At 30.8% G+C, this 13390-nt stretch overlaps 1 protein-coding gene across 1 annotated transcript in view; it reads left to right on the forward strand.

Moving 5' to 3' along the window:
- Positions 1-11425: 11425 nt before the first annotated feature.
- Positions 11426-13390, forward strand: part of LOC102588049 (TMV resistance protein N-like) — a 64450-nt gene continuing 62485 nt past the window's right edge. The window contains exons 1-3 of the mRNA XM_015311406.1: positions 11426-11599; positions 12155-12530; positions 12679-12907. Of these exons, the coding sequence (XP_015166892.1) occupies positions 11519-11599; positions 12155-12530; positions 12679-12907 (686 nt within the window). The 5' untranslated portion in view covers positions 11426-11518. The remainder of the gene's footprint in view (positions 11600-12154; positions 12531-12678; positions 12908-13390) is intronic.

A 13390-nucleotide genomic window follows, 5' to 3' on the forward strand; every position in this document is an offset into this window, starting at 1 on the left:
ATGTAGTACTAAAAAAATTTGAGATTCAATCAAATTTTTTTCGTCTTTGAAATATTTCTAGCTGTTAATTACTGTAATTTATAGTACTTTCTAAGAAATTTTCAAATAATATATATTATTTCATTTGTCCCAATTTATGTGTCACCGGTAAAATTTGAAAAGTCAATCAGATCTTTTATATATTTTTATATCTTTTAAATATTTAAGTAATTAATTATCGTGATTTATAATATTTTATACAATTATTTAGTATAGTAAAATAAATTTAAAAGAAACAAACAAAACGAATTCATCATAGGAAATTACCAAAGCATCCTTCAATACATCAGTAATGGGTCCCACTTTTTGTTTTTAAGAAATTGCAGATTCGAAGGATATTTTTGTCCAAAGTGGAAATACTGTGTAAAAAATGTGTATTTATTGTGATTTTGAATGTTTTCTGGGATAATAGGACGCACGCAAAGTTAAGGTGTCTTTTTGAAAATCTGGGACAACTTCAAGTATTACTTAATGTTTTTTCTCAAAATCTAATTTACTTTCGTAAACTATGTGTCAGATCAAAATCAGATTAACAAATTCAAAAGGAATGAGTAATAAATAGCTCATACAATGACATATTTATTATTTTAAAAAGAAGTACTCCTTTTGATTGAAAGCTAACAAGATAGTTACAATGTAACTAAAATACTATAAAAAAACTTTGCATTGTAGCTTATTATATATAGAATATATATAGTATTAGCTTTTTAAAATATTTTTAAAATTAGTAATTATTGTAATTTTTAATGCTTTTTAAGTCATTTGTAAATGATATATGTTGCTTCCTTGATTGAGACTTTTCCATTTGTGACATTATATATAGATATTTGGTGCCCGTAATAAATATTTATTTTTTTATTTTAATTTATGTGATATAAATGGAATTTGAAAGATCAGTCGATTTTTTATATGTTTTCTTGAAAATATATTTAAAGTTATTAAATTGTTGTGATTTATAATATTTTTGCGTTAGTTTTGAATAATATAGGTTACTCATGTTTCAATTCACGTGAACAATCATAAATATTTTCAGCTATTAATTTAATGTGAATTCTAGAAATTTTGACGTTATTTTCAAATAGTACATGTTACTTATTCTATTCCAATTAGTCAACCAAATTTCTTGTATGATTTAAAAATATTTTTAATTGCTAATTATTGTGATTTATAGCATCTTTTATGTAACTTTTAATAATATATAATGTGTTCAAATTCATATGATAATGAGGTCAAACCTTTGGGCTAATAAAGTAGTAGGTAATTAATGGTGTTAAATTGTCCAATAATAAATTTTAAAGGTACAACCATAAAAGAAGAATGTACAACACTATCAAGCACATATCATTCAACACTTGTCATGTGGTAAGTAGTAGATATTCCCACTTATTATATATAGTAATATATAAAGAAAATATTTATCATTTATAGTAATAATATTTTTTTTTACTTAAACATTTATAATATATTGATTTGATTTCTTATCAGACAAGTATAATATATTTTAAAACACTTATAATACATTTATATTGCATCCATAATTCACTTTTAATAGATAATGCAGATTTAAAATAATCATTAAAATCAGTAATTTTGTTATTAAAAAGAACTCATCCAAATAGTTTTTCCAAGTTAATAATCTTAAATGGTCATTCAACTATTAAAATTGATGTAACAAAGTCATTAAACTTTATTTTGTATCAATAAAATTATTCAACTTAAGGTTCTTATCTTTCAAAATCACTTAACCAAATTTTATCATTAAAAAAAATAATCTAACATGATAAAATAAATTATTTTTGTATGTATTGAAACATAAAACCACAAATAAATAAAAAAAATTAAAAAACATTTACGCTTCTTCTTCTTGGAGAAAAATTGCTTGGAATTAAAAGGTACAGTGCTTTTTTCTTTTGGGATTTTGTTATGTGCCCACGAAAAACTTAGGGATCATTTGGTAGAGTGTATAAGAATAATGTTAAATAGAGTGTATTAGTAATGCTTATATTAGCAATGCATGTATATTAGTTATGCTTGCATTAATTATACATATATTATTTTTATGCATTGTTTGGTTTGATGCATTAAAAATAGCATGCATTGCATACAAAATTTAATTTACAAAGATACCATTCACTATTATGATGGAAAAGATGTAAAAAGGGATTTGAGGGGCAAAGAGTCTTTAATTGAGCTAATGCATACATTAAAACCATTGCATTGCTAATATCTAGAAATTCATGATATTAGTAATGCATACTTCAATACACAATAGAGTATATAACTAATGCAAACATTAGTTATACATAGGTTAGAAAAGAGTACCAAACAAGGTACTAGTACACAAGAATAATGCATGCATTATTTTTCCTAATACACTCTACCAAACAACCCCTTACAGTTTATTTTGTGCAATTATAATGTATGAATTTAGATTTCTGTTAAACTTTATGTCTCTGTTCTTCTATTAACTGTTGTTGAACTTTTCTTTTTGTGTTCCTTTATTTCACCAAAAAAGAGACCCTCGAAAAATTGTTTCAAATTATTCATGTTATTCTTCTTAAATAATGATCAATTTCTTCTTACATAGTATGAAGGTAATTTGCCTAAAAATTATGAAAAGAAAAAATATAACAGTAAACACACACATATATATATATACTAGTTTCACGGTACGTGCGTTGCACGTGTGTATCGTATATATAGTATATGATGTTGTAAAATAGAATTAATATTACTAAATTAAAGCTTTTTAGTAAATAATTATAATTGAACGAACATAGGACAAATGTTTTTAAATTATTAATGCATATTTTTTTTCGATCAAAATTATATACATATTGTCACAAAGTTACTTGTATTTTGATATCAAAATGACCAAATATTATTAAAACATTTAAAAATACATTCAAAGTTTAAATATGGGAGAAAGTGACATTTCTTTAATAATATTATTTCTTACTTCACTCAATTTTGTAAACAAATCTAACCAACAAAATAGAAAAAAATATCCATTCAAAAAATGTTACCAATAGCCTTTCCTCTTTGATGTTATGAACATAAATGATGTACACCATTTAAGTATAAATTTTGTCTTATACATTCGTACTTGAAATTTAGTATGTGCATGACATTAATAAGGATAACCGTAAGTATTTCAATATTTTATTTTTATATGTAACATATCTTTTATAAAATATCATTACTCAATTAATATTTGAGTAAGGCTATCATAGAGAGGTAATTTTACCAAAAAAGTGTACTTGGTTGTTATCGTAAATGATGGTTATATATACTTCAGTAAAATAATTTTATTTTAATATATGAATAACATCACCTATGGTGAAAAATATTTCATTTCATTAAGTTTCTACCTTATCTTTGTGGAATGGTAGTCTTCTCCTTTTTTCTTCTGCATACATATCATAGAGTTGTTGTCTAATGAAAGTATCTAGTATCTTATAAAAGATGTATAATGATATAAAATATATAAATTTTTCAATAATTAAAATTAATAGATGAATAAAATTTAAAGTATTATTTATAGAATCATTAATTTGATTTAAGATCATTTTATGATCAATCACTATTTTCTTATCTATTTTTATATAGCTAGTAAGGAGTATATCTTGTGACGTAAAGAAAAATTATATGGAACAATACATAGCCAATGAAGAAGAGAGACGAAAATATATGTTCATGCTATATTCACTCTAGTGTTCCATTTCTTTGAAGACTTTGATTTGCTTAAGGATTGTTTAAGTAGTTAACTTTGATTTGGTCAAGGATTCTGACATAAAGTCCTATTTGTTTGGGTTGTTAGACGTTTTTATCTTAAATTAATTAGCGTAATTAGTGGTCTGTTTATTTTCGCCTCTTGTTGATTGAAAGTCTATATTAAGCCAAGAGTAATCTCAATAAAGTATCACTTAAAATCTCAATTGTTAGTTTTTCCTTTCAGCCATTGTTGTTGTGTAACTTTACAATTGGTATCAAAGCCCCCACTGGGTTTGTAGAAAACAAAGTTGCAATCTTTGAGTGATCAAATACGAGAATGAGTGAGGACAAGACTCTGACAAAGATCCCTCACTTCGATGGTCACCATTACCACTGGAGTGAACCGATGAAAAATCTTCGTAGAGCAAAAGGTCTATGGAGCTTGGTGGAGATTGGTTTTGCAGAGCCAATAAAAGGGATGAGTTTAAGTAACGCACAACAGGCACAACTCGACGATGCTAGAATCAAAGATCACCAAGTCAAACATTATTGTTTTAGGCAATTGATCAAATTGCTTTTAAACAAATCTTGAACCATCGCACAAACAAGATTGTTCGAGACTCAATGAAGCGGAAATTTGGAGGAAATTTGAAGGTGAAAAAATAACTACTAAATTCTCTAAGAAGAGAGTTTGAAGTTTTAGCAATGAAGAGGGATGAAACTATCACCGAGTATTTTAGTAGTGCATGAACAAAAATTCCACCGACCAAGCAATGATAATGAGGATCAAGTTTTCAAAGTAGAAGGTCGTACAAGAACCAGTAATAGAGGTAGAGCACCCTACCGAGAAAAAGGACGAGGAAAAGGAAGAACAACTTTCAACAAAGCAACTGTTGAATGTTATAAATGTCATGACTTAGGACATTTTCAATATGAATGTCCAAAGTTGTATAAGGAAGAAAATTATGCAAAGTTAGAAGAAGAAGATGAATTGTTGTTAATGGCCTATATAGAACTACATGAAGCAAAGAGAAGCCATGTGTGGTTCTTGGATTCTGGATGCTCAAATCATATGTGTGGAAATCAAGATTTGTTTTCAAGCTTGGACACAACTTTTTCCCACACTGTCAAGCTTGGAAATAATACAAAAATGAAGTTTACTGGAAAGGGAACTGTCAAATTATTCTTGCAGGGAATTTGTTATTCCATTGGTGATGTATATTGAGTCCCCGAACTCACAAATAATCTTTTGAGCATTGGACAACTTCACGAAAAAGGATCAGTTGTACTATTTAAAGATTGTGTGTGCAGTGTCTATCATTCACAGAGAGGAAAGATGGCAGAATCCATTATGAGTGCAAATCGTGTGTTTCTTATATATACTTGTTGAGCCCTCATCCACAAATATTGAAGCAAGATGTCTCCAAATTAACAATACAGATCAGTCAACTCTTTGGCACTACTGTTATGGCCATCTCATTTACAAAGGCCTATGCACCTTGAAATACAAAAACATAGTGAAAGGTTTGCCACAAATTGTAGCACCAAGAACCACATGCGAGGCATGTATGAAAGGTAAGCAACATCGGACTCCAATTTCTAAAAGAAGTCAGTGGAGAGCAACTAGAAAATTGGGTCTAGTTTATGGTGATCTTTGTGGTCCTATTACACCAGCTTCAGAAGAGGTACCTATTGTGCTTTATAAATGATTTTTCTAGGAAAGCATGGAGTTATTTTCTTTTAGAAATCACTTTAAATGTTTCAAAATACTTGTGGAAAAAGAAATTGGGTTGCCTATTACATGCTTAAGAACAGATAGAGGAGGAGAATTCAATTCTGCAGAATTCAATGATTTTTGTAAACAAAATGGAGTGAGAAGACAATTGACCACAACCTACACTCCACAACAAAACGGAGTTGCTAAACGCAAGAATAGTACAATAATGAACTTGGTGAGAGCTACATTGATAGAGAAGAAAGTACCCAAAATTTTCTGGCCAGAGTCAGTTAGGTGGACGATTCACGTCTTGAATCGATCACCTACCTTAGCTGTAAAGGATATTACTCCAGAAGAGGCATGGAGCGGAGAGAAACCATTAGTTGATTATTTTCGAGTGTTCGGATGCGTGGGATATGTTCATATTCCAGATGCTAGGCGAACCAAACTTGAAGATAAAAGTGTGAGTTGCGTTCTATTTAAGGTAAGCGATGAATCAAAAGGGTACAAAATGTTTGATCCAGTTACCAAAAGAATTATAGTTAGCCATGACGTAATTTTTAAAGAAGATCGTATGTGGGATTGGAATGCAAGTTCTGGTAGAGAGCAACTAACAGAATTAGATTAGGAAGACAAAATTGAAGAAGAGAACATAACTTAAGAAGGATAAATCATAGAAGTTGAAATCAACGACCAGGTAGTAAGGGAGAGTAGAAATTGGCGTCCACATGTGTGGTCAACAGATTATACTTCTGGAGAAGGACTGTCTGAAGATGATGAAGTAAACATGGCATTTTTAATGATATTTGATCCTACCAGCTTTGAGGAAGCTGTCAAAAGCCCAAAGTGGAGGCTGGCCATGGATGAAGAAATAAAATCCATTGAATGAAATCAAATTTGGCGCTTGATAGAACTATCCGTTGATGCAAAGAAAATAGGAGTAGAATGGATTTATAAAACAAAGCTCAATAAGCTTGGTGAAATTGACAAATACAAAGAGAGATTAGTGGTTAAAGGCTATACTCAAAAACATGTGATTGATTATACTGATGTTTTTGCACCTGTGGCCAGAATGGATACCTTGAGAATGATCATGCTTTTGCATCTCAAAGGGGTTGGAAACTGTATCAGTTAAATGTCAAATTAGCTTTTCTATATAGGGAGTTGAAGAAAGATGTTTTTACAGAACATTCAAAAGGTTATGAGAAAAAGGGAAGTGAGCAACTAGTGTATAAGCTACAAAAGGCCCTCTATGGACTCAAACAGGCACCTAGGGCTTGATTTAGTTGAATAGAGTCTTACTTCATCAAGGAAAATTCGAAAGCAACTCCAGTGAGCAGACACTCTTTGTCAAAAGAAAGGGAGGTAAAATTCTCATTGTGAGTATTTATATTGATGACTTTTTATTTACTGATGATGATGAAGAGTTGTTGGGTGATTTTAAATGTTCCATGAAAAAGGAGTTTGAAATGACAGACTTAAGACATATAAGGTTTTTTCTTGGAATTGAGGTGATACAAAGTCCTGATGGTGTGTTCATATTCTAAAAGAGGTATGCAACTGAAGTTTTAAGCCGGTTTGGAATGGAAAATTACAATTTAGTTTGTAATCCTATCATTCCAAGACAAAAGATTGGAAAAGATGAAGATGGCATAAAAGTGGATGCAACTCAATACAAGCAGATAGTGGGAAGTCTGATGTATCTCACAGCCACTCATCCCGATCTCATGTTTGTTGTAAGTCTTATTAGTCATTTCATGGCATGTCCAACGCAACAACACTTCGCAGCAGCAAAAAGGATATTAAGGTACTTAAAAGGTATTGTGAACTATGGTGTGTTTTATAAAAGGGGAGGAACTGGTGAGCTGGTTGGATTCACAGACAGTGACTATGCTGGCGACATGGAAGATAGCAAGAGTACTTCATGCTATGTGTTTATGATGAGTGGAGGAGCAGTAGCATGGTCTTCCCGAAAGTAACCTATTGTTACTTTGTCAACTACAAAGGCTGAGTTTGTCGCAGCTGCTGCATGTGCTTGTCAATCTATTTGGATGAGGAGGATCCTAAAGGATATTGGTCATTTGCAGTCAGTTGGTACAAAGTTAATGATGATTTGAAGATTCATTCGACAGAGAAGGGTGTCTTGGTTGCCGATACCGAGGTTGAATTAATCATTAAATTGTCCAAAAATCCAGTTTTACGTGGTCGTTTAAAGCACATAAGGGTAATATTTAATTTTTTAAGGGATCTTGCTAAAGAATGAGCTGTTAATTTGCTGTTTTGTGGCACTTGAGATCAACTTGCAGACCTACTGACAAAACCTCTCAAAGTGGAAGCATTTTAGAAACTGCGTGAAGAGCTTGACATGTGCACTAGTTCAAATTTGAACTAATTCTTGATAAGAGGAATAAGTTCAAGGGAGGGATTGTTAGAAGACTTTGATTTGCTTAAGGATTGTTTAAGTAGTTAACTTTGATTTAGTCAAGGGCTGTTACATAAAGTCCTATTTGTTTGGGTTGTTAGCCGTTTTTATCTTAAACTAATTAGCGTTATTAGTGGTCTATTTATTTTCGCCTCTTGTTGACTGGAAGGCTATATTAATCCTAGAGTAATTTCAGTAAAGTATCACTTAAAATTTCAACTGTTAGTTTTTCCTTTCAACTATTGTTGATGTGTAACTTTACACCATTTGATTTAAATCTCTTACTACCAACACTTTACTTTCTCCGTTCATTTTTACATACAAATCTATTAATAATAATTATTATCATGGCTATGTTATCATATTATAAGTAAAAGTGAAAATTTATATTTGGAATAGTGAATTTAATATCAAAACTAATAATTCAATGGACTATGTTGATACCCATTGTTTTAGCAAAATTAGGAAGAATCTCCTTCGTTTGAGGGAAAAGAATAACAATTAAAAAAAAAACAAAGAAGAAATATGTTACCCAAATCATATGCCTTTTTTTTCATATCTGTTTAATATTATTGTCTCTCCCTCAACTTTTCGTCACTATTAACTCATGAAAATGGTAAGAAAAAATACGAGTGTGAATAGATGAATGATTTGCTACAATTTATTCCCCAACTCTTTCTTATGAGGTGCCTCGAATTTCGCTAAATTTTGAACTTGATCAATTTTTGCAAATAAAACTTGAGAGTTTTTAAGAAGAAGAGTAGAGAACTTAAAGAAATTGTAGTTTAAAAGTGTGAGGACCTCTATTTATAGCTACCAAATAGTAGTATGAATATGTGTTAATTATGCCTTATCCGAAAAGTCACAACCTTTTGAAAAAGTCATTGCTTATTAGAAAAGTCACAACCCTTTGAAAAAGGCACAACTCATCATAAAAGGCACAACCCTTTAGAAAAGTCACAACTCTTCGAAAAAATCACAATCCTTCGAAAAAGTCACAACTCATTGAAAAAGTCACAACCCGTCAAAAAAATCACAACCCTTTGAAAAAGTCACAACTCATTGAAAAAGTCACAATCCTTTAATTTGAAAAGGCATCTACTTTCAATATAATAAAATTAATTAAAATTAATAAATAAAATAAATTGAGTGTTTTGAATTGAGTGTATTATAGTAATCGAAAAAGGGTCAAAATTGCCCCTGAACTATGCGAAATAGACCACTTATACCCTTTGTTATATTTTGGGATAAAAAATGCCCCTGCCGTTATCCCAAGAGACCACAAATTCCCTTAGGAGTTAACACCTCAATTTTTTAGTGACATGGCAATCCATGTGGGACTAATCCTTCCACCCAAGCGTTGCGAACTAGGATTCTTACAAGAGAACTAGACCTTTAGCGGCGACAATAGTCGCCACAAAATCCCGGAATATTGCCACTAAAGATTATGAGTGATTTTTAGTGGTGACTAAGGTTGCAACAACCATTCGCTAGTAAAACCTATTTTTTCAACAAAATAATATGATAATTAATTTTCGGTTGCAACCTAATATTCTAAAATAAATAACTTGGACTATTAACATTAAAAACATCCAATATTATTACGAAAATCATCAAAATTACTTCTCGATTCAAATCTCCTACTAAATAATGCATCATCGTACATTTTATACATTTACATATGATATAAAAATAAAACATATAGTGTCTTCAAACTCCTCCTTAATCGATATCAATTTTGGTTTTTTAAAAACAATGAAGAAAAAACACACAAATCAGAATTTATTGTTAAAAAACCTTTAGTGATGACTTTCTGGGATTTTGTGGCGACTGTTGTCGTCGCTAAATGTCTAGATCTTTTGTAGTGAATCCTAGTTGGCGACGCTTAGGTGGAAGGATTAGTCCCACGTGGCTTGCCATGTCACTAAACATTTGGGGTGTTAACTCTTGAGGGTGTTTGTGGTCTCTTAGGATAACGGTAGGGGCATTTTTTGATCCCAAAATGTAACGAAGGGTATAAGTGGTCTATTTCGCATAGTTCAAGGGCAATTTTGATCCTTTTCCGTATAGTAATTCAACATTCAAGTTTGAGAGTTCATGGTTTTAAGATAGTATATATATAACATGAAATCGCTGACTCCAACTTTTACCAACAATTTTTTGGATAGGCCTAAATTCTAATTCAGAAGTTAAAAGTTAAGGTTTATTGATATTGTTTATATAAATTTATTTGTCCATTTATGTGAATCCATAGAATTTAAACATGAAATATTAAAGAATCTTCCAAAGGACTTTTTTTATGAGAATTTTTGTGGAAATAAAGAAAGAGAGAGAGAGAAAGTGCAATGGTTTTCTTTAATTTTATTTATTTGTGTGTTTTATGTTTCGACACATACAAAAATAATTTATTTTATCATGTTAAATTTTTTTGTAATGATAAGTTTTGCTTGAGTGATTTTGAAAAATAAAAACCTTAAGTTGAGTGATTTTTTTGATACAAAACAAAGTTTAGTGACTTTGCTATCTCAATTCTAATAGTTGAGTGGCCTTTTAGGATATTAACTAAATCCACACCTAAAAGGAGTTCGGACAACCTTGGAACCATGGTAGATGATTCATCTACTATTTGTTCATACCTTAAATTATTAATACCTTATTTGGGTAATTGTTGTTCGTTGTATCGTATTATATTGTTAGTTCAAATATAATTGTTTTGATTGTAACTTAAATTCTATTGTATTGTATTGTTTAAATTTATCGTTAGGTAACAACGAGAAAATCTATTTTAATTATATGACAATCAATTTGGTGTGATCGCGTCGTTTCCTTAATATTTTCTTCTCATTTTGTTTTTATTTATTATTTAATAAATATATTTCATATACAATATAATACAATACACAATACATTATGAAACATAACAACTATCCAAAAATTACCTGGATTAAATCCCAATGTCCGGCTGTGTGGCGTCAAGAGGTGGTAGTTTGACCTTATAATTTAAAAGTAGAAGGGATATCTTAAAATGTACTCAATTTTGAGTCACAGACGTATTCAAATCAAATAACTGGTCCGAGTTCTCAAATATTCTTGACAAATTATATTTGAGTGAAGTTTTTGGTAAAGTTTCATCATGTGTTTGACTCTAAATTTTCCCAAAAATATTTGACTATTTTAAAAAATATGATATATGCCCATAAATTTTAAAAGTTATTAAAAATACCCATAAATTTATATTATCATTTTATAATGAATATGTTCGTTATAAAATAACTTTATAATATAATTAATAACAATCAACAATAACTAAATATCAATATATGCAAGACAATACATTAATCGCATACTCAAACTTGTCACTAATTCAGTTATAATTATAACTAATTAAACACAAATTATTATTTTTTTTCAATTTTATCTCTTAATCCGAACTCAAACTTTTTTTTTTGGAGGAGATAGCAACAAATATTAGTTGAAATATAAAAATTTGGGGTATTTTATTAATATGATATGTTCTATTTGACACAGGAAAGATGAAGAATGCATTGAGGAAATTGTTGATAAGGTTTCTAAGGTTATTGAGATGCACGATTGGATAGGACAAGTGGGTCAGCAAGTGGGACGTGATGCTGAGCAGGGCAAACCATGGAATCGCAGTAGACCTATGGCATGAAAAAGATATGAACACTGTTTTTTCTGCGAATCAGGTGCGTGGTCCTCTAATGGTTGAGAATTCTGGTAACATTATTATTTTTTCCTCTTGTGCATTATTTTACCTAAAAAAAAAAGAGAGGTCGATTTGAATAAGTTACATGAACTAGTTAGGCTAAGGTTTAGTTGTGCTGATACCCTCCCCAGACCCCTACTCTGTGGGATTACACTGGGTTTGTTATTGTTTCTTTTAAGCTTGTTCAGAGATTTGTATGTGAGTAGAAAATGTAGAGACCCGCTTACGATGTTAAAAGAAATATAGAGACCCTCTTGTGTTAGAGAACTCCTTAATTAGTCTTATATCCAAATTATTGAGTATTGAAATGAAACTAGTCTAAATAAAATGGAACATAGTTAATGATGTTGTTGTCTACTATGTTTCGCAGAGAGGGCAATTTGACATGCAAGCCTCTTCTGTCTTTCTGTTAATGTTTAAATCATTGTTTTAATTCAACCTTCCTTGAGATTCCCTTTTCTTCTATCTTATTAATTTGTTTTGCTTTTGGGCTCTACTCCCAAGTCTTTACCTCGTCTTGTGTGTATATTTGCAGATCACCAGAACTCATACATTTTCCGTGCCTCCCAAAATTGAAGCGAATCAAAAGTGGAAATATGATGCCTTTTTGAGTTTTCGAGGAGATGACACCCGCAATAACTTTGTTGCCCATCTTTATAAACGTCTCCAGGACATAGGAATCAACGTATTCAAAGATGATGTGAAACTTGGAAGAGAAAAGTTCATTTCAACAGAACTCTTGAAAGCCATTGAAGAATCAAGAACTGCCATTATTATCTTCTCTGAGGACTATGCTTCATCCACCTGGTGCTTGGAGGAACTCACAATGATCATGGAGTGTGTTGACAAGAAGGAACAGAAAGCATATCCTGTCTGCTATAACGTCGAGCCATCAGAAATATTTATTGAAAGTAACACTCCTCTAATAATATTATTTATTGTTCTTACTTATTTAACTTATCAAACTTAAATTCTCTTTCAAGATAACTTTTCTAATCATTATTTTAATGTTTTCTCTTCTATAGCTAATACATATGTAACTGAAATTAACATTTTAAGCTCTCTGTGAAGCTAAGAGCAGCAGCTTTGCTAAAGCGTTGGAAAAACACAGGGAAGATTTCAAGGCTAATTTTGAGAAGTTTGCAACCAAACATGAGGCAGATCTTGCTCTCAGGAAAAAAGATGAGACAAATCACAAGAATAATTTGGAGAAGGTGCAGAGGTGGAAGGACGCTCTACATAGAGCTGCTGGAATAGCAGGGCTGAATGTTCGTAAAACTGCTAATGGGTGAGTAGTAAATGATCCCTTGAGTTTTCACTTAATTATTGGGACGTCTTTTCATTTTTTTTGGGAAATGCTATGCAAAGTTCAATGGTTTCTGCAGTCTTTAGAATAAACATGCTTTTAAGACTAGCATGTAAACTTTTGTAGATTTTCTATCTTTTGATATAATTCTTGTTATGGATGCCTTTGCCCAAAAATTCAATAAAATTACTACTTTATCAAAAGAGAACATCATGAAAACACTAGGGATCAGTTTATTATATAATTACTGATAAGTAACCAAAAACTCCGACTCTAATTGAGAGTATTTCAAGACCGCTCTATCTTCTACTTTAAAATGTCGAATTACCTTCTGAAAATACCATTCAATTGGATGTGCATTTAAAGCTTTTGGGCTAAAATACACTTTAGATGAACTCGTTAACAGATTTTTTTGCCGGGGGTGGGTGGAGGGGGTAGGGGTGGAATTCAAGAGAGATGCAGAAT

The sequence above is a fragment of the Solanum tuberosum genome, unplaced genomic scaffold, assembly GCF_000226075.1.
Source record: "Solanum tuberosum cultivar DM 1-3 516 R44 unplaced genomic scaffold, SolTub_3.0 scf00158, whole genome shotgun sequence".
NCBI classification, from domain to species: domain Eukaryota; kingdom Viridiplantae; phylum Streptophyta; class Magnoliopsida; order Solanales; family Solanaceae; genus Solanum; species Solanum tuberosum.